The 21,940-nt window shown below is 41.2% G+C and overlaps 1 protein-coding gene across 2 annotated transcripts; it reads right to left on the bottom strand.

Moving 5' to 3' along the window:
• Window positions 1-4,651: 4,651 nt before the first annotated feature.
• LSM6 (LSM6 homolog, U6 small nuclear RNA and mRNA degradation associated) lies at window positions 4,652-18,270 on the bottom strand. 2 transcript variants are annotated; one of them, XM_010982655.3, is made up of 5 exons: window positions 18,153-18,270; window positions 16,646-16,746; window positions 10,876-10,991; window positions 7,437-7,550; window positions 4,652-5,053 (listed from the first exon to the last, which is right to left on the bottom strand). In XM_010982655.3, the coding sequence occupies exons 3-5, from the start codon at window positions 10,967-10,969 to the stop codon at window positions 5,019-5,021; spliced, it is 243 nt and encodes an 80-aa protein (XP_010980957.1). In that variant the 5' UTR covers window positions 10,970-10,991; window positions 16,646-16,746; window positions 18,153-18,270; the 3' UTR covers window positions 4,652-5,018. The 2 variants fall into 2 exon arrangements, with proteins under 2 accessions (XP_010980957.1, XP_010980958.1); XM_010982656.3 differs by lacking the exon at window positions 16,646-16,746 and having other exon boundaries at window positions 18,153-18,260.
• Between the last annotated feature and the right edge of the window lie 3,670 nt (window positions 18,271-21,940).

Here is a 21,940-nt window from a genome sequence, read left to right on the forward strand (position 1 = left end):
AAAATTTATAATGCAAAGAACATGGTTAACATACTGTGACGGTGGATTGTATGAGTCAGCTTGGCTAGGCCACGGTACCCAGGTTTTTGGTTAAACATTCTAGATGTTTCTGTGAAGGTAATTTTTAGAAGAGATGAACATTAAAATTAGCAGACTTTGAGCAGGGCAGAATTATACTCCATAGTGTGGCTGGAATTCATCCAGGCAGTTGAAGACCTTAACAGAAAAGCACTGACCTTCCCAGAAGAAATTCTGCCAGCAGACTGCCTTTGGACTCGAACTGCAATTCTTCCCCAGGTCTCCAGCCTACCAGCCAAGCCTGTAAATTTTGAACTTGCCAGGCTCAATTGTGTGAGCCAATTCTCTAAAATAAATGCCTCCCACCCTCCGATAGACAGATAGGTAGATACACATCCTACTGGTTCTGTTCCTCTGGAGAACTGTAATACACCTACTGTGGTAAATATTACCATTGTTCACCAATATTTCTGGTCTTCTCTCCTTCTAAGTCCATGAAAAGATTATACTTCCCTGAAAACTTAAGGTAAACCACAGCCATGTAACTTGCTTTGGCTGATAAAATGGGAGCGAAAGTGACTGGTGTCACTCAAGCATTTAAGAGCCAGGGCATGATTCTTGATAACTTTCCCCGACGGCACCAAACTGGAGGCACGCTGAGATGGTTGAAACGTAAGGTGCTGTGTCGCTCTGCCCAGGCCTCAGGTGACCGCAGGGGCAGAGTCCCATCTGCTGGCCCCTGTGATGTACAGCATAAGTGGAAACCGTTTGTTTCAAACCACTGAGATTTGGGGGTTGTTTATGAACGATACATAACCTGGAGGGAAAAAAGTCATCCTGTATGGAAGTACCATCCACTCAACATTCAAGCAACATGCTCATTACAAATTCTTTATTTTTTTCATTATTACAAGTTCAGTAGGCCTTCTATTTAATATGAACACTGAAGAGTGACTTGGAATGCTTTATGCACATGATGGTAGCAAAAATTTCTTTAAAATTATTTTATGTAAACTTTTCACAAACTGGTCTCTCCTTTTGTCCAAATTATTGGTAGAACATTTGGCCAAACCCGCCAGCATCCACTCCATTATAAAACTTGGAATAAATGGAGTCCATATGGATTTGAAAATTTTGTAAACAATACCTCAAAAACTAGTCTGCCCCAACTGCTCCAGTGTTTTATGATTTAAGATCCTAGAATATGTCCACCTTCTATTTGCTGTAACTCCCAAATTACTACTAAGAAGAGATGATCTTTCAATCAGACAGATGAATCAAAACAAAATATGGCTTTTGCTAGATAGGAAAAAAAAAGTGTATAAAGGTGGGAGTTTGAACCACATGGGCCTGCAAGGAAACAGGACAAACAGATGGAGAATATCAGATTTCAAAATTATCTAGTTCTAAAAAAGAAAAAGAAAATTATCTAGTCTTAAGGCTATCTGGAATTTTAAGACATGAACATATAGTTGAGATTATCAAATCCATCCAAAGTGTTCAGATTTAAAAAGAATTCTCAAAAATTTGGCCCAATTGAAAAAAAAAACTGGAGGGAGGGTACAGCTCAGTGGTGGAGCATGTGCTTAGAACACACAAGGTCCTGGGTTCAATATCCATTAAACAAACAAACAGACTTACTAGCCTCCCCCCCCCCGCCCCCTCCCCCAAAAAAGACAGCATCACTTTCTCCCATAAATATCTAAAGCTACAAACTCAGTATGGAGAGCATGAACAGGGTCATATTTACTTCTCTATCTCCTCCCAGGGCCTAGCACAGTGCCTGCCTACAGTCATCATTCAATAAATGGAAAACTGACTCCTGCTACCACTCTCTCAAAGCCCTCTTGCCTGGCCGCCTCCCCCATGCCCTGAGGGAAGCAGGCTGAGAGGAGCAGAGCTAGTGCCAGTTCGGGTCACGTCCACTCTCCCACCAGCCATCCACTTCTGTGGCCTCACCCCCACGCTGGCTAAGACTTCAACTGGCCAGTCAAAGCTGGTCAGTCAACAACAGAGACATGCGTGGGTACAAGGCCGTGTACTGGCACAAGCTGGAATTAAAAGTAGCTGCTGGATATTCAGACCCCAGAGGTCAAGCCTAACTCTTAGGTGGAGTCCAGCTCAACAACGATCAGGGGCGATCTTAGTAAAGGCAGTCAGAGCCATGCTGTTGAGGGCAGGACCTCCAGAAACGAGGTCACGGGAGACAAAAACTGTAGTTTGTCTTCCTTTCACCAACAATTTCTTTTTGAGGAGAGAAAAAGGATGGTTGATGTAGTCTGGCTGTGGAGAACAGCCCTGGCCACACAATGGGCTGGGATCTGCCTCTGAATAGAAGAGCTAGCCAATACTTTGAGGATCATTTGCTCCGAGGAGGACAAAGGTCAGCGTCAGCCCACAATAAAACAGACTGGCCCTTTGGGCCGGGATGCTGTACTGAGGTCACCATGAGTCAGTGTGACTGTCAAAGACAATGTTTCCCCCCAAGGCTGTTTCTATTCTTATAAAGTAGGTTATTATAGCACCCGGCTGACCAACCACAGACAGCAAGTCACTGCTGCCTTTAAGGTCAAAGGTCACTGGGATCTTAAGGAAACCCCTCAAACATCTACTATTTGTCACATAACGAAGCAACCCCAGCATGCAGTCCACATCCCCCTGAATAAAACAGCTTAAGATGTAAACCATCTCTCAACAGCATTCCCTTACTGAATGCTGAGATGGGAACACGGAAATTGCAGCACATGTCTGCCATCTGTATTTGTACTTGTCAACAGCTCTGTTTGGGGATAAACAGTTCTGAAGTTAAGAATCAATTCAACTTGTTGGGAGATTAGCCAAGGAATAGCTCAGAAGACCAAAACAGAACATGAAGTCAGATACTCTAAAAAAAAAAAAAAAATCAAGCACGATTTTTCTGTTTCTCGCTAAACACTGTTTTGTCACAGCCTGCGAGAAAGAGCACGGCAGCTGGGGTTTAGGGGCAGAGTCGGGGAAAAAATGCATTTACTCAAGTGAAAAATTCTTCCACCCAGAACAAACGACTTTGTACAACGCAACTGGAAATCACTCAGTGACCTCTAGGAGACTACAGTTAGGAACAAAGTAATTTTAGCATTTACACTGTCTCACGGTTCTACCATGTGAAAGGTATACATGGGGGACAACTTGCATCGGTCCAAGTACATAATACAGTCCTTTATTACCATAAAAATGGGAGCTTTTCCCAAAGTCCATCTTGATTAAAAGTAGTTCCATGGCTGAAAACACCACCCTATGGCAGAGCTATCAGAACAGAGGGATGGCAAGGGGAAAATAAAGATGTATACCGAAAGGGAGGTCAGGGGAGAAGTTAGCAAAAATAGGATGCTAGATTGGTGGGAGATAACAATGGAATTGCTTTTAGAAGTGGCTGCTGTGAAGGGACGCGGTAACCTGGCAGCCCCATAGTCTACAAAACAAATGAGAACATGTATGCTCCACGTGGAGGGACATCCATTTTCTCCTTAAAAGAAGTCATTTATAAAAGAGCAAACTGGTGATTTGTACTTACAGACTGGACCCTTTTCAAGCCCCTGTCAAGAAGTGATAAATTATTGAAGCACAGCATAGTGTTTTATTTTTGGTGTGCACCCAGTAAAACCTTGTGAAATGTTTCTGTTCACCTTTCCCAAGTTATTAATTTAAAAATAATTGTTTCCAATTACTCTGTGATCTTTAAACGAAAACCAGACAAAATGTTGCATGTGTTTCTCCGGCCCCAGCCCTAACCCTCTCTCCCCTCCTCCCCATCTGGCCCCCACAGCCTTCAACCAGGAAACTGCTGAGACGCACACGGGGCTCCTGGACCGGGAGTGCTGCTTAGAACGCCGAGGGGTGGGGGAAGAAGGCGGGCACACAATTGTCTGGTGTTCATTCAACCGCAGTGACCAGATGTATTTGTTGTTCCTAGAGACGGCGTAAACTGCCCAGGGAATAGAGCAGGGTTGTGGGAACCTCATGAATAAAGTGTGGAAACCCTCCCGGCAGGAGACACGAGATGCAGAGGCTGCGATGGGGATGCTTGTGCTCTGCTCTTGGAGGACATGGCATCAAACCCAGCTGGGACTGGGGAGGAAGGCTCCTGGAAGCCTCTCCCAAGCAACAGTGGGGAGAAACTTTTCCCATTACAGCTGAGCTTCTGGACCTGAACGCGTTCACAAGCTCCAGGTCTTGCTTTCATCTAATGATGCCAGGCATGCACACATTAATGGCTCCACCCCACCGTGTGCATAAGATGAGAGGACGGCATGGGTGCCAGGGCTCTGGAAAGGGGGCAAGAAAACCCACCAAGTGAACCGCACAGGAGACACAAGATGACAGCGCACAGACTTGGCTTAAAGGGACTGATCACGCCCACCGGGCATGTTGGAACCTTTGGAACCTCTTCCCCAAGTCAACGTGGATTCCTTCTCCTTTTGGGGCAGTGCAACTGGTAGGTCCCCAATTCTATTTCCCACCGAGGTGATGGACCAGGGGCTGAACGTCTGGCCTCAGGGGCCCTTTTTAGCCTCAGACTGAAACTGGATGCCCTGTAGGACATTTTTACTCCAGCATTTTGCAAGACAAACAGAAGAGGACAGGATAAAGCAGGGCATCTCTACAGTGTTTTAATCATCCTCACATTCTGTGTCACTTCAGTCCGTCCAACAAGGAAAGCAGGCAAATCAAACGGCACTGCTTGAAACTTCAGTTAAAAACCGTGTAAAGAGAGAAAGATCTTTTCTTTTTTAAAAAATTCTTTTTGCTTTCCGCAAACTGACACAGAGGTAAAAGGAAACAGTTGCAACTTAAATATGAAAGAATGCTTTACAATTAAATCCACAATTTTACACATTTATCTTTCTCACGCGTCAGTGAAAAATCACCATTACAAAATAGGACAAATTATATGACAAAAGGAATGAAAAACTTAATAAAAACCATGTCCGAGTATGGGAAGTACTGCATGCTCACTGTCTTCACATCCTTCTCTTCTGTGTACTTATGTACAACACTGAAAAGAAAAAATAAACCAATTGAGAAAGCTGTTCTTAGGTGTCATAATAGCAGGTTTTAAAATTAAAAGCAAACAGGATTTTAGCCCGACACCTCTGCAAATTTCAAAGGAATCTTCATCCCACACAAGAAATCCTAGAACTCCTACAAGACTAATTTTATGAATCTAGGTCTGAGTTTGATGCTACAGGACTGTGTTCTAGGCTTAGCTACACTTGACTGACTTGGCAAATCCTGACCAAATGGGTAAGATGAATGTATGTGAAAGTCTCTGGAATATTAGAGTGTTTCATAATTGTAGGTATGATGATTATGCTTGCAGTGAAGTAAATTAGCAAATCTACCAGGCTAAACCTCAGGTTAAGAATAAAGGACATTAATATATACATATATGCATGTATATGCATGACTGGGACATTGTGCTATACACCAGAAATTGACATTTGTAACTGATGATACTTCAATTAAAAAAAAAGAATAAAGGACATTATTTTCATCCATCTCCTCAATATAATCACTACACTTGCTGTTTCCTTTTTAAACTATATCAGGATAAACAAGAGCTGAGGAATTTGTCATGTTTCTTAAAGATACTGAAGTCCTTATTCTGATTTCCCTGGAAAGTATCAACCTTTGGTGTTACTCAAAGTTTTACTTAGCTAGTCTTCTTGTGACTACCCAAACTGAACTCTTCAGCATATGTGGTACATAAGAATCAGATGACATCTGATGACCGCGTCACTCCAGGCAAGCCTCCACCAGAGGCTACCTCCTCTCAGGCCTACTCAGATTCTGATAGGTTTGTTCAAAGTCAACACTAAAAGATACCTTCATCAAAGGGCATAGCACAGATTAATCAAATGAGCCAGGATCCTCTTCTAAGAGCGGAGGATGTAAATTACAGTCTAAAGGTAACTAACACTGATCGTCCTGTGGGAAAAGTTTTACAAAGGGAAGAACCAGAATGACAGTAAAAGCACCACTAGGAAACTGAGATGTGGGGTGTGTGTGTGTGACAGGATCCAGCCTCTCACCACTCGCAGAACCCACAGCTGACTACTGCTAGCAGCTGTCTTGAGATGGGGAAAGATCATTAACATTCCTTAGTAAATGGAAAGAGTCAAATAAGAACAATACTAAAAACAGGAGAAGACATCCTACACATTGAAAGGACAAAAAAGGTATATATAAAGATATGCGATGACCTCCATGTTCACAGCAGCACCATTTACAATAGCCAAGTCACGGAAGCAACCTAAGTGTCCATCAATATATGAATGGGTAAAAGAGATGTGGTATATATACAATGGAGTATTACTCAGCCATAAGAAAGAATGAAACAGTGCCATTTACAGCAACATGGATGGACCAAGAGGTTATCATACTAAGTGCAGTAAGTTAGAGAAAGACAAATATATCACTTATATGTGGAACCTGAAAAAGAAAAGAAGCAAATGAACTTATTTACAAAATAGAAACAGACTCAGACATAGAAAATAATTTTATAGGTACAAAAGGGGAAGAGAAGGCAGAATTAGGAGGCTAGGATTAACAGATATATACTACATATATAAAATAGATAAGGACCAGATAGAATACCCACAAGTCAGGATGTTTAGTTCACAGCAAAGAGATACAGTTGTTAAGGGGGTTAAAGAAGTTATTCAGAACTAAAGAATGCACATCAATTAAAAAAATTCAAAATCAAGAGTCCTGGAGACCCATTTGGATGGGACCAAAAAGTGGGGATGCATCAAAGGATAATTTCCACAGTTTTAAGGTCTTCCCCTTCCCCCACAAAAATTCAAATGTGCCTTTATTGATAATGTGGTTTTAAATGAGGTACTTAAAAGCAACCATAATAATCACAGCGATATATAAGTTGTTAAAAAGTTAGGAAAGTTCAGAATCTTATTTCCCATTTTGCCATTTTTGCCAAACTAAAGGATACAAATCTCCCACAAAAAGGCATCTGAATGCTTAATAGAGGAAAGGACAAGCTAACTGCCAAATGATGCAAACCAAAGACAGCAGGGAAAGAGTGGCCACTCTCATAGCTCCAACCGCTAGTGTTAGAGGCCAAGGTGCGGGAATATCACACCCTTTGTTCAAGAGAACTGAGTTCTGGGTCAGTGTATCAAGGTCCCTCAGTTCCTCACCAGTAAAGAGAAGGATGAGGAGAATTTCTTGTTCCAAAATGCCAAGAAACATCTAAAAAAGAACTGGTTGCACTGAAGATCTGAGATGTAAGAATTTAAAAACAAATAAAGCAGAACCCAAACTGAACTTTTAAATTATCTACAAAACCTGCTGGTGATTCTGACTAGAACCAGAAAGGTTCACTGTGGCTACTGCGCAACTGCAAAGTGAAAGGATTTTACCATTGTTTCCTCGGATGAATGCATCCCCGTACTTATTCTTCAGTTGTCCATTTACGTACTCTTCCGTCTGCTCCAAGGCAATGTTCATGTAGCCATCCAGGCAAGCCAGGACCCCTAGAGACGGAGTGAGTCAGAGAGAAGATATACAAAGCAAAGAGTTGAAACTTACAGGGTATACCTTAGGGCTGACGATCTCTTTATCCATAAGCACTTATATGCTTAATATAAAAATTCACACTGTAAATGAAACTCAACAGACGGAAGCACAAAAAATCCCCATCTCTGCTCTCTGCCAGTCTGAATGAAGGCTAAGAGGCATACGGGGTGAGAGCCGTGGTGCACCCACCGCTGGCAGGAAGAACAACGGACTGCTGATTCTCTCGTGGTACGTGTTGTAATGACAACTTTTACAGTCTTCACAAAAGCAACACAGTAAGAATATTCCAAATAAAGTACCATTCTTTGAAAGCTAAAACCAGGAGTGGGCAATTATGCAGGAACAAATGACCACTAGCCAAGACACCTCACGTCCAGTGGCATTTCTTACTTAAGCCACCAAATGAAGTACGGGTCTGGCAGATTTATCTCATTCTTTCACAACCTCTCCCGCAGCAGACGAATGTACTCCAGGGTTAAGAGGAAGTCTCCACAATCTGTTACAATAATAGAGAAGAGGAGACAGCAGGTGCTCCTGAAAGAACATCTTAAAGCTGTGACTCACAGTGAAGAGCAGCTTGAGAACACGAGGCGACATATTGCATTACAACACGTCCCTTTCCGTGTGGCTCCAGTGAGGACATTTGCAAATCCAGACTAATACAGAAAAACAGCCAAAAACATTCTAGGGAGCTTTCAAGGAAACTGCTCAAGTAAATCCTGTTCATTGTGTTAAGATGATAGCAATTTTGCAAAATTTGACCTGATGATTTTTTTGTTTAAAGATGAAAATCTACGTCTCTAACTCTGAGTCTCTAATTTCATGTGGTATTTTCTATAAAAACAACACCACAAAACATATAACAGAAATTTGATTTGATGAACCAAGTCGATGGCTTCATTTAGTCTCAACTTCGTTAATATGCTCCTCACTCTCTGCCTCTGCCCCCATTATCCTCTAGACAAAACAGTTCCTTTTCAAAGTTGTGTGTGTGTAATAAGAGCACAGGACATTAATCTCACAGAATTCTGCCAGAAGCTGCAAACTTGCAAAGCATCAGAATGGACTGTGAACAATTAATAACAATCATTTCCTATTAAAAGAAAGCTGAAGATACAACTTTACAGTTTATTTCCTGCTGTATTACTTTAGATCTAAACCCCAATCATGAATGAGCAAGAAACTTCTAAGACATGATATGCAAGTCTGTTTGAAAATTAATTAAATGGACTGAAAAATGAAATGGTCACTTCTAATAAAAATATTCTCATAGCAAAGATTTTTTTAAGAAAAAGGTTCCACAACGTTGGAATGATAATCCCCTCCCTTCCCTAAGGGTTAAACTACAACGAATAACAGAAAATAAGTTTCTTCAAACTTAAAGGGCAACTGCTACAGAGAGCTGTTTCTTTTTTTATTATTATTTAACCATATTCTTTATCGTAGATTCTCAATACCGTACAATATTTTGCTTTAATACTACAGAAGCCATGAACTGACGTTCATAAAAGGAGAAAAATTATAGTTACTACCCATATGAAAGGTTGCTCAATCCCAAACCAGTAAACAAAGAAATATAAAAGAGATATTACTTGTTACCAATTAGAATGGAAAAGTTGTTGAAATCAAAGGCTAATCCAAGGGCTGATGAGAAAATAGGGGAAAACGAGCCATCTGCCCTGATGGAGGCCGTTTGCCACCCTCTTTGACTCCAAGCCCAGGGAATTTACAAACGAGACACTTGGTCAAATGCTCGGGATACATGTCAAAGGAGCAGAGCTGTTTACAACAGCAAAAAACACCTAAATGTCCATTAACTGGACACTGGTTAAAAAAAACATAACCGTGGTCCACCCACTCATGGTACTCCCATGCAGCCATTAAACACTGTATTCTCAGAGACCTGAATGCATTTTTAATGTTAAAAAAAAATCAGGATGCGTGCCCCTGATTCCATTTCTGTAAAATGATGCATATATGGAGACAGGTCCTAGCTGCTACGGCTGATTATCTCCAGACGGTAGAATTTTGGGAGCGTTTGCTTTCTTCTCTATACTTTCCAGTCATTATTTGCTTTGAAATTTCTTTAAAAAAAAAGAAAGAAAGAAAAGGAAAAGGAAAACATATTTATTACCTTTGTAAACAGAAAACATTTCCCTAAAAAGTATAGAGGAAAAAGGCCAGGCTGACTATCTCAGTGAAGAGGGTACTGAGGAGATACTGAACACAGGTCCCTGACCTAATCAGCTACGGAAGATTCTCTCGGAGTCTATCACCTTCTTTGAGCTCATCAAAAGTTCCAGGGTAAGAAGCAGCACATAGAGACTTAATAATATCTCAGTATTCAGTATAAATCCATTAATTCCACTATAAAAATGAAATTAAACCAGAGATATGCTAATAAAAGGAGTACACAAACAGTAGAATATTTCTTAACAAGGCTTTTAAGTCATGCTTGAGTTTGAGTTTCAGCTCCTCCTTTGCTAAGTGGGGACAATCAACAGAGATCTCAAAGGATTTTTATGACTAGAAAGTGAAAATTGAAGTGATTAAATTAATGCACACTGGACCCCTAGCAAGCGCTCAATAAAATTAAGTTTGCATGTGTGGAAAGTGGAGAAATCACAAGAGATTCTGATCATTATTCAGGAAAGAGACCAACATCTATTCAGAAAAGACCAAGAAAAGGATTTAAAATTCTGCTAATGAATTGGTTATCTATACCTGTGAAATATTCCCAGTAATGGAACATATCTCAATTTTCAAGATTAGGAATTTCAGACTTTAAAAAATGGAATTTGATACTGCTACTTCCACAAAGTTAATTTCAGTAGTCACAGCCTCTTAAAAAGAGCAGTTTTTCCTCCCTAAGGACAGAAAGGTGTCTCTGGATACCCCACACACTATATGAGCGGGAAGTCTCAATCGCTGCTTGCCAATCCTGACCACTTCCGTACAAATGCGGCTGGGCCAAGGTGTTTTCAGTATCCAGTTACTCAGGCCTGGCTATCACCAGGGAACTCAGGCACACACGATCTCAAAGCAGAGACAGGAGACAGGAGCCGCACATCACACCGCAAGTCAGAAGTGCACACTCTGCTGTCAGAGCTGTCTCTCTAAAATGAACCATCTCAGAGGAAGAAAAAGAAATGGGTAGACAAACTATGGGGGCAACCAATGCTTTTTGGTCTACTGGGTACTTCTAAGAGGCTCATAAAAATCAGTTAAGTCACCTTTAGTTATTTAGTTAACACCAGCAAAGATGCAGCATGAAGATATTACCTCGATAATCCACTCCAGAATTTAATTTTACCACTACTGGTCGTCCGATGATTTGCTTTAAGAAGTCACTGGGTGTTTGCTTCCGCAGACTCATTTTAACAACCCTGGTCCGAAATCTGAAAAGGAGCAATAAAGGCAAAGATAAAAGTTAATTATTCAACAAAAAAGACTGGAAGCCTTTCATGTATTTACAGGAAATCAAGAGTCAAAGGATCACAGTGAAGTCAACATCACTCCACCATGCTCCAGCAACGAGGCAGCTAACGCGATGCCAGTACTTCCCGCGAGCCTGATGCTGCGCTAATAAGTGTTTTACACCTCTTCTCTCATTCAGCCCCACCGGAACCCTATGACACAGCCTCGTCACAGAAGAGCCCTGTGTTTACAGAGCCCCTGTTCTCAATCACGCCGTCACTGCTGTCTCAGGTGTAGTCAATACAGCCACCACAAGCACAACCACCTCCACCCCTTAGGGAATGCTTGTCTTATGCTTGAGTGCTCTGCTAAGATCCTTATAAAAACACTATCAAATTGAATCTTTACGAGGACCCTGGGGAGAAGGTCTTAATATCCCCACGTTGCTGGTGAAAATAAAGGCACAGAAAGATGAAACAACATGCCCTCAAATGTGACGGAATCAATATTCAAGTTCAAATCAGCCATATTTTAAAATCACAGATTATATGCTGCTTATATAACATTTACAACTACTGATGTCAAAACAGTCCCTCTGAAAAAAATTATAATCATAACTGAGAGCTAAAATTTGAGTGCACTACATGCTAGCACTTCTCTAAGCACTTTACATCTATTAATCCACTTGGAGCTCACTGAGGTAGGTATTGTTTTAACCTCATTTTACTAATGAACAGACACAGAAAGGGCGAGGCATCCTGGTCAAGGTCACACAGCCAGTAAGTGGCTAGCCAGCCCATGTCTTAATCACATCTTTATACAGCCTCCAGAAAGCTGCTAATGTAGCCGAAGATTCTGATTTACACTATTGTAATGACAGCAGACAGACATTCCATATAATAAAGCAAAAAATCTTAAAAATCAAATATAATAGGAATCTGAAATAGGGAAAGAACATTATGCACCCAAATCAATCACAGACATACAGAACTGCCCATCACTCCTTTCAAAACTCATCTTGTTATATAAGTTCTCTCTCAAAATACTTTGGTATACAAATTGGAAATTAACTTTTCTGTTTCAGTCGAATCTAGCATCACTTTTATTTGGTAGCCATAAAAACAGCACTGACACTTAAAAATAAATATAAATACAATATTTTAAGGACTCCCCTAAAGAACTCAGATCGGTTTTTTTGTTAGTTTTCAATCAAAATTTTCACTAAACATTCTTCCATAAACAGCATTGCTTATCTCACTGCAAGTCCATCCACTCAATGATCTGAATTCAGGTTTAAGATCATCGTTTGGAGATTTTCTCAAAGTGAATCTGTGCAAGGCTCAGCAGTTTGGATAAGCTAGAATACTAGGTTATTGGCTTTTCATTTGGTTAATAATTATGTGTAGGGACACACTGCAAGGGGATTCAAAAAATACCATACACACAGGCTGTGACCTTAAAGAACTTAGAATCTAGAACTTAAACTCCTGCTTAAAGGGTGTGAGTAAACAAAAGTAAATTTAAGTAAATAATTAAAGTAAAATAATTTTCTTTAAGTAAGAAAAGTCAACATCTCAAGTTAAATAAAAGAAAACACAAATTTCATAAACTATTCTTGAATGTGGGGCTATTACTTGGTCCATCCTCATCCATTCCATCTCTCCAAGGCTTGAAAGATTTTTTAATTGATCAACTAATTATTCTGCTCGGCAAATTTTAACTTTTCCAACGAATTACCAGTTTATGTATTTTTTCAGCTACACAGTCTCAACAGATAACTAAAATTACCATTCAGGACAATCACTATTCATTCATGACTCAGACCACACAACAACTTTATTTATGCTGTTTTGAGCACAAGAAAAAAAAATTACAAAGTAAATCCTGTAGCAGATTCAGTACCTTTAACGAGTTTAGTAAAAAGAAACAGATCTTGCCATTCACCCATGAAGTGCTTTACTTATGTCTTGAACATGTGCTGTTTTGTGGATGACAGGGTCTGGAGAGACTATTAACTCTGAAGGTCTGATAGAGACCCAACTCACGGGTCTTAGATTCATCTCCCACCAGATGCTAAGTCCCATTATGTCAGCTTCCTCATGTACAAAATTGAGATAAAACTAGCTGTTTATTTTGTGCTAAAAAACCCCACTAAAATGTATTGTGATATGAAAATCTGTGATTAACCACCTTGTCCAAAGGTAAAAGTTAATGACATTAAAAAAATACAAACCTAGACTGTTAGTTGCTTAACTGATGGTATTACTTTAAAAATGTTATTAATACTATCTTTCCTCATCTTTTAAAAAAGCACACATATATTCTTCTTCTAAGCTCATCAAAGATCACACCTCTGCCATTAAGCCTATATTCTTCTTCTAAGCTCATCAAAGATCACACCTCTGCCATTAAGCCTCATCTTTACTGCAATTAACATCAATCTCTTCCTGAAGGCACCCAACACTTCAAATAGTCATCCAGCACTTAAGTGTCAGGTACTTTAGGCTAGGGATGCAATTCCAGTAAGACATGGCCTTGCGCCCTCAGAGCTTACACTCCCAAGGGGGCAGAAACATGCAAATGGAGAAGTTTTTAAAAGTTGTTTACATTTGGATAAAATTATGCAGAGAACATCACTGAGCCCAGGCCTGGCAGATCAAAGAAAGATTTCCAAAGGTACACCTGTGGAGAAAAAGTAGTCCACCAGCTGAAAAGGAGAGGAATCTTAACAAAGGCACTGGACAGTGTGTTTAGGTTTGAGAGGGAAATGCTACCTCGGCAAGGGGTGAGGAACACGCTCTTGGGGGACACAGCAAGGCAGAGCGCGGCCTTAAGCCTCTAGGTCAGTTTCCCTAACCCAAATCATCTGTCACTTAGAGATTCTGACTCAGTAGTTCCGGGGCAGAACCCAGCAATCCGTTTGCAAAAACCTAGGAAATTCTTATGGGCTGGCGAGTATGGGAAAGACTGTCAGTGATAGTGGCCATGGGAAGGTTTTAAGCAAAGACCTGCAGGAGTTCTGTTTCCACCTTATCACAGATTGGAGACAGGTCATCTCACTCAGTTTCTGGCCTCACAGTTTCCCATTTGGTTACATTTGATATAACTTGTCACTATTTACTCTCTTCTATGCACTTTTTTTTTTTAAAGAGGAGTCTTTTCTCCCTCAAAAGACTGGAAACCACATGAGAGACTAGTACCAAGCTTCTCACGATTACTCTCTAGAACATCTCCATTGTTCTAAATCTCTTGAAAAAAAATTTTTTTATGTTATTTTGAAACAGGATGGTTGTTTCAAACACATTTTATCCACCACTTGAGGAGAGCGTATCTTTTCCATTTGTCTTCATCAGGCTTCTGTGGTACTCCCTGTTACTTAATGACTTGCCTATAAATCCATTTTGTATGAGTAAATTGGTCTCGGCACCACAATTTTTCCCATCACTTGGCTCACATAATTTTAAGTTTTCATCTTTTAAATTGGATAAGGCAGAAGGATCAGTTCTGACTGTTTCTGAAGGAAGAGAAAAGCCTCTTGAACCATAAACACGTAAGAGGAAAAAGGCTTCCTTTCTTCAGGGTCACCTTGATAAAACTTCTCTTCAAAACTAAAGCCATAATCACCCTCTGTGCCTCCCCTCCCTTCCCTGACTCCTGCTTGGGCTTGTTTCAAATGACCTATTTTCATAAATGGCTATTAAGTCAAAAGCAGTATATTTTCTGGCAGAAGCTACTGAGAGGTCAAGAACGGGGGTTGGGGGACCAAGTTTGATTCATCCAGCTAACTACGTGCCTGGCCACGTTAGATTCCTGAGCAATTCATGTAGTAACCCTTCGAGGTGGTGAGCAGAACAAAGGCTTGACCCCAAAGCCCAAAGCTCTTTCAGAGGTACAGCTACCCTTTTGAATATGTCAAGATTCTCTTGTTAAACCTGGGGAATGGTCATGGAGACAGTGAGAGATCTCTTTGGAGAGCAGTAGTATTGGGGGGGAAACACTCAAAGTGACAGTACCATAAATTAGCCTGTGAAGATACATAAAAATGGTCAGGTGGAAATATATTTAATATGACTGAGTTATATCATAGAGGAGAAGACATGCAGATCCTTGTTTCTTGGCAATGTTTACTGTAAACTTTCACCTACTCAGAGTATTTACAGTTTAGGGTAAAAGAACACTGAGATGGAAAAACAAAAAACAAAAAACCTGCAGTGGAACATGACACTACAGCCCAAGTAAATGCAGCTGTGGACTCCCACATCCGTGTCAGAGAGGCATCAGACAAGGAGAACACCAGCTCTCTACAGATCTCCCGTCTGAGACAGAGGATACTTAGCCCTCTTTCAAAGGATTCAGACCAGTCCGTCCTCCCCACGCAGCAGGGGCTACTTTCCTCCCCTCTGGCCCAAGCTGAGCTTGTACCCTGTGCACTCAGAGCACCCTCTCTGTGCCCAGTCACGGCCCTCAGCAGGCTGCTTCGTAGTTTTCCTGTTTGCTGACCAGTGGGTTTTAAGGTTCTCAGGACAAGAAAAATGTCTTGCTCACTTGGTATCCCTGGACCCTGAGCACACTGCCCGGGCCTGTGGAAGCAGTGTTTAAGGGCAGTGCCAGGGAAAATCCCTGGCCCTTCCCCTCCTCCCCCAACAGTGGGTACAGTGACTAGGACAGCATCATCCACGCACGTGAACAGCTATAACCTAGTGATATCTCTATTACTGGCCACGGGACAAAAGATGAAGAAAACAGAAAGGTTTCTGTGTTGTCCAAGAACTAGCTGCATCAGAATCAACACAGATGCTTGTTAAAATACAAGTTCCTGAAACCCACCCCTGGTCAGACTCTCCAGGTAAGAAGCACTATAATTTGCATTCTAGAAAGGTCCCCAAATAATTTCCATAAGCAAGTGGTTCTCCATCAGGAGTGATTTTAAACCCCATCCACAGGGACACTGAGAAATGTCTGTAGACATTTTGGATTCTCCTGACTGAGGAAGGAGGTGCTACCAGTGTCTGTTAAGCAGAGGCCAGGGATGCTGCTTAACATTCTACAAAACACAGGACGGCCCTCCACAGCGAAGGATTACCTGCCCCCAGATGTCCAGTGCGGTTGAGAAACACTGTTACAAGCTCTAAATCAAGAAACCACTTGTTCTCTGATCTTAGAGCAACAAGGAGATTTAAAAACCTTTAAGGGTTAACAAACGAGAACAGCTACGTTCTAACCAGATGACAGAGTATAAACAATAACTTATTAGATATTTTATTCCAACATGTAAAGAATCTGAAAATGGGCAAAGAAATCTTGAAGGGATTGCTGTTCTAAAAAATGATGTTCTAGTCCCGGCCATGAAAACAGTCACTTTCCATTTTTCAGTGCTACAGATCCCTCAGACGATGATGATTTCTGGTACTTGGTACAAGTTTAAAACAGTAGAGTATAAAATCATGTACATATATAACTGAATCACTTTGCTGTATACCTGAAACTAACACAATATTGTAAATCAACTATACTGCACCCCCCCCCAAAATAAAACAGTAGAATAATCCAAGTGATGTAACACTTTTTAAATTTTAATGTTGAGTAAGCCACAGTTTAGTGAGAGACCACATGTTGCAACATAAAGAGTACTCACTTGGGAGGCGGGAAACCTGAGTTCTAATCCCAGCTCTGCTACTTAATTAGCTGTGTGCCTTGGATAACTCATTTCACCTCTCCAGGACTCAGGTTTCTCATCTGCAAAATAAGGGAGTTATGCCAGATGATCACTTAAGTGATCAACCTGCTCTAACATTCAGTCGGCCTATGCAGTAACTCCGCTAATACACATTAACACATACTAACACAATCCTCTGTTCCTGCCCAAAAGTCAAGAAAGTTGAATTGCCAGAGACCACCATAAAAGAAAAAAAATTTCAAAGAGGTTCATCAGCCTTGCCGGTTGATATATTAGAAATGAATTACTCTTGGTAAGGTATAGTCATACGTGAATGATGTAAACTACTAAAATTTTTTTAAAACAATTTGGCGATGTGTGTGAGGACCTAAAAAGACCCTACAAGACCACAGCATCCATTCTAATAATTTCACGTCTCAGAATTGGTCCAAAAAAAAAAGGTTTATTAAAGTATTAGCTGGTATACCAAAATGAAGCAAAAATTCACAAAACACCCTAAATGTCCCACAGCTGGGAAATGGTTACACAATTGGTTACACAGGACCTACACAGTGATGGTACAGGTAGCCAATCAAAGGAAAACATAAAACTAGAAATTTAGGAATGATTTTTTAAATGAAAGTTAAAAACTAAATGTACTGTTAAGTGATGAAATGGGTACAGCCTTAGCTCAAGTACAAACTAGTACAAACAAGAGTAAAATACAGAGATTGTAGGTTGAAGAGTGCCACGAATATTATTTTCCTTACTAAACTCTTCTGTGTTTCCTACTTTTCTATAACCTTCTCGTACTAATACGGGGTGAAGGAAGGACACACCAAATCAGTCAAGATGATCTGCATCAGCCTAGCCTAATTCTAGACACCTTCAATAAAAATACGTGCTGCGAACGCGCGCACACACTACACACAAAAGCCCGGGTGACAGCACTTAACCCCTTACGGTTGTGGGCGTCCCCCAACCTGACTACTCGAGAAGCTGGGCTAGTCCACCTCCTAATTCCTGGGGGCCAGGAGTAGCCACCCCGATGTAACCCAGGCCAGGTAGTTCCGGGCGAAGCCTGGCCCTGGGTTCGGGGTCTGCTTTCCCGCCGAATCCCCGGGCTAAAGTTGGGGCTCCCTACGGAACTTCGACCACAGTGAGCGGTCTCGGAAGCCAACCCGGCGGAGCCCGGCTCGTGCCGTCCCTCCCCGCTCGATCCAGGCGGCCCTCGGGGAGGGGTTCTCAGGGCCGGGCTGGGGAATCCAGGCGCCAGCGACCCCAGAAACCCCGGCCAAGGCGGGCGCCGAGGACCGAGCGTGAGCGCGCACCTCGCGGGGACCCGCCGGCCGCCGGCTCCCGAGACCGCGCTCGCTCCCGGCCCCTCCAGGGGCTGCCGGGTCGGCCCCGGGCTGCCGCTCCCGAACCCTGCCCGGGGTGACGGAACACGGGGGCCTCGCACGGCCCGCGCGGCAGTGTGGCTCACCTCGCGGCCAGGAACAGAAACCGCACTCCACGAAGCCCACAAGCCCGGCCTCCGCGGACCGACCGGGCGAAACCGAAACTGAAATCGCCGAGGCGGCGGCGGCACTTTCCCGCCTCAGCCAATCATTGCTTTCCCTGACTACGGCAGCCCGCGAGGACCGAAAAGGCCGCACCCCCTCCGGAGCGCGCAAATCCCAGCATACACGTTTGCCTGAACGCAGAGTTGGTGCCTCGGAGTCAAAAGGCTCTCTCATTACAGAAAGCAGACATCATCCACCCTCCTCCCCTACCCGACCTTAAAAAAAAAAAAAACAAAAACAAAACTGGAAATGATCTTTTGGCCAGGATTTCTTTAGGCAGAAATGTTAAGAAAGAGCTTGAAGTCATAGAACTGAAATTCACTGCTAAAGTAATGACTATACATACTAAGAAATATCCTGAATTTGAATAATTAAATGCAAATAAATAAATAAAACAAGCAGCCTCGAAGCTTTAAACCCACTTTTGATTAAATGTGTGAAGACGAAGTCGTGATTAGCACGAGATTGTTTCCGTAGCGACGTTAATCGACACAACAAATTGAAATCACTAAGGTAACTCACAAAGGCATAAATTGCGTTACATTACAAACTAGTTCTAATTGGAAATGGTGTGCAGACATTATTTAAGTGCTGCTATGGGAACTTGGTTTGGAACTTAGCATGAAATCTCAATATTCTTGGTATTAAAAGGAAAGGAAAAAGAAGAAAACTTATTTCAAGACTTGATTCCTTTTTTCCCTACACACATATCCTCATCAGCTTAAAACTTATACTTTAATTCTATTCCAGATTTGCAATGTTATAAACAAAGTGATAGTATCTTTAAACAGATCTTTAACCCTGTTTAAGTGTTACATGATCTAAGGTACAAACGTTTTCCTAAGACAAAATGAGTTCACCCTCTTGTAAGCCTCTCAGCTAAAGGCAGAAGAAATGAACCTTTGATTAGTATAGGGGACAGAGAATGGCTAGGTGTGATTTGATAGAAAAATGGAGCTTCTTTATATGCTTTTGTAAGAGCTCACTTTGCGTAAAGACTAAGTAATTATAGATTTATTGAAAAGGGCTGTATCTGAAGATCTTTTAATATAAAATATAATGTAAATTTTAAAAATATAAGTATCATTTAAATAAAATAATTAGCTGCAAAAAAAAAACCCACACAACATAATAGGATATAAAGCCCTGTTCCTAAAAACCTTCTTCACAAAAGACATCAAATGGTACCATATTCCACACTGATTGTTTCAATTATTCAAAAAAGAATTTTTAACTCATAGCCTCTCTCCCTTTAGCAAAGACCCCTCATGGGGTCAGTTCGATTGGTGTGCAGGGGGCAATGAAGAACTCTAAGGATGTGGTTCACCTGCAAAGCAACTGCAAACTTTTCTAAGGGGCACAGATCTGTAAGGGCCCAACTAGACAAATGGAGTGGACACCATGAATTTGTTCATAAGCCAAAATGTTTATCAAAATGTGACTGTGTCCAGAACCCCCTCAGCAGCTTAGAATTGACTTTTACTAATCCACAAAACAACTTCCCATATTTCACAGGGTTCCCCCCACCCATCATGTTTTATTTTACAAAGAAAATAAATGCAAGACTTTTTTGGAACACTAGACCACTAAGAACAAATCTTCAAAGCCTTGAACACATTTTATTAAGGAGCTTTAAATTCATAAAAATAATATGACAGGATTTAGTTTAGCTTGTGTAGTTTAGTTGTTAGAATTAATAAACCTACGCTGACACATCATAATCACCCCAAGTCCATAGTTTATATTAAGGCTCACTTTGGTGTTGTACATTCTATGGGTTTTGATGAACATAGAATGACAAGTGTCCACCATTACAGTATTATACAGAGTAATTTCACTGTCCCCAAAATCACCTGTGCCTCACCTATGTCTTCAATCCTTTCTTCCCACTAATACCTGGCAACCACTGATCTTTTTATTGTCTTCGTGGTTTTACTTTTTCCAAAGTATCATATACCTGGGATCATATAATATGTAGCCTTTTCAGATTGGCTTCTTTCACTTAGTAATGTGCATTGAAGGTTCCTCCACATCTTTTCATGGCTTCATGACTCAATCCTTTTTAGCTCTGGATAACATTCCATTGTCTGGATAGGCCACAGTTTATTTATTCATTCCCTTAACTGAAGGACATCTTGGTTGCTTCCAAGTCTTGGCGATTGTGAATAAAGCTATTATTAAATTCTGTGGGCAGGTTTTTGTAGAGACATCAATTTTCAATTCACTTGGATAAATACCAAGGATTGCAACTGCTGAACCATATGATAAGAGTATGTTTGCATCTGTAAGAAAAAGCCAAACTGCCTTCCAGGGTGTCTGTACCATTTTGTGTTCCCACCCGGAATGACTGAGTTCTCTTATGATCCACATCTTCACCAGGATTTGGTGTTTCCAGTATTTTGGGTTTGGGCCATTCTAATAAGTATATAGTGGTATCTCATTGCAGTTTTAATTTGCATTTCGCGATGACATCTGCTGTGGCGCATCTTTTCATATGCTTATTTGCCATTCGTATATCTTCTTCATCTTCTTTGGTGAGGTGTCTTTTCGAATCTTTTGCCCACTCTTGAATCAGATTGTTCATTTTTTAAAATCAACTTTTAAGAGTTCTTTATCTATCTTAGGTAACAGTCCTTTATCAGGTGTGTCCTTTGCAAATATTTCCTCCCAAGCTGTGGCTTGTCTTCTCATTCTCTTGAAGCTAATATTCTTAACATAAGCAAATGCTGGCATAACAATTTTGAGATGAAGGTTTGCCATTTCATTTTTTTCGTTCCAAACTTCTGCAGTTTTTTTGTACATATACCTTTTAAGAATTATGTCCTTCAGTGTTTCATGTTCATAAGAGAAGGTATTGAAACCAAGGCTAGTCGTCAGTTAGCCAAACAAAGAATAAACTGTAATCCACTTTCACAGATCATGCTCCCTTTAATTGTTTTTATGAAAATGTGCATGTCTTCCATGTAGCCTAAACAGTAAGATGTTTGCTCAAGTTGTTTTTTTTTTTTTTTTTTTTTTTCAGAAATTTGGATTTAGCTGTGTCCAGTTGAAGCTCAAGCAGGTTAAGACTGATTAGGACCACTGACTTTCCCATTAGGCTTATGCAAGTGTCCAACCTTTTGACGTCAAAGGACCCAAAACTCCACCCTCAGAACATGCTGGCTATTTTCTGAACATGCATCCCATGAAAAAGTCTGTCATTTACTTGCACCTGCGCAGAATGATTACCTCACCTTATTCCTATCTCCAACCATCTTTCCTCAGTCTCCCCACATCTCAGCTTTATCCCATAAATATCCCAAGCCCCTCACCTTTGAGGGGGATGGTTTTAAAATTTGTTCTCCCTGCTCACTTGGCTAACTTGTGAATACACCTCTCCTCTGCTGCAAGTCTCAGCATCTTAGCGTTTGGCTTGCTGTGCATCTGGGAAACAGCCTCATACCTGTGGCTCAGTCACAGTCTCAGGTCTAGCCCTGCGTACATGTGGGTGATTGTATTATGTTGAGGATGGTGACGAAGAGAGACACAAACATGAAACTGGATTGGTCCACATTCTCCAAAGCAGATTTTAACACCTAAATCAGTGTAGTAATACTGGCAGTGTTGTTCCAGCAACGCGTTAGCCATATGATGTGCGGGCATGCACTTGGATGGTCAGACTGGACGATAAAAACACCTAAGCCGTCACATTCTAAGTTTGGGTATTTGG

This window comes from Camelus dromedarius, chromosome 1 (assembly GCF_036321535.1).
Source record: "Camelus dromedarius isolate mCamDro1 chromosome 1, mCamDro1.pat, whole genome shotgun sequence".
Classification (NCBI taxonomy): Eukaryota; Metazoa; Chordata; class Mammalia; order Artiodactyla; family Camelidae; genus Camelus; species Camelus dromedarius.

Excerpts from the sequence above, each read along its gene's own strand:
- LSM6 (XM_010982655.3), bottom strand. The coding sequence starts at position 10,969 with ATGAGTCTGCGGAAGCAAACACCCAGTGACTTCTTAAAGCAAATCATC. Across the intron at positions 7,551-10,875 it reads TTCTGGAGTGGATTATCGAG|GGGTCCTGGCTTGCCTGGAT; the intron begins GTAATATCTTCA and ends CTCCGTCTCTAG. Across the intron at positions 5,054-7,436 it reads ATTCATCCGAGGAAACAATG|TGTTGTACATAAGTACACAG; the intron begins GTAAAATCCTTT and ends TTTTCTTTTCAG.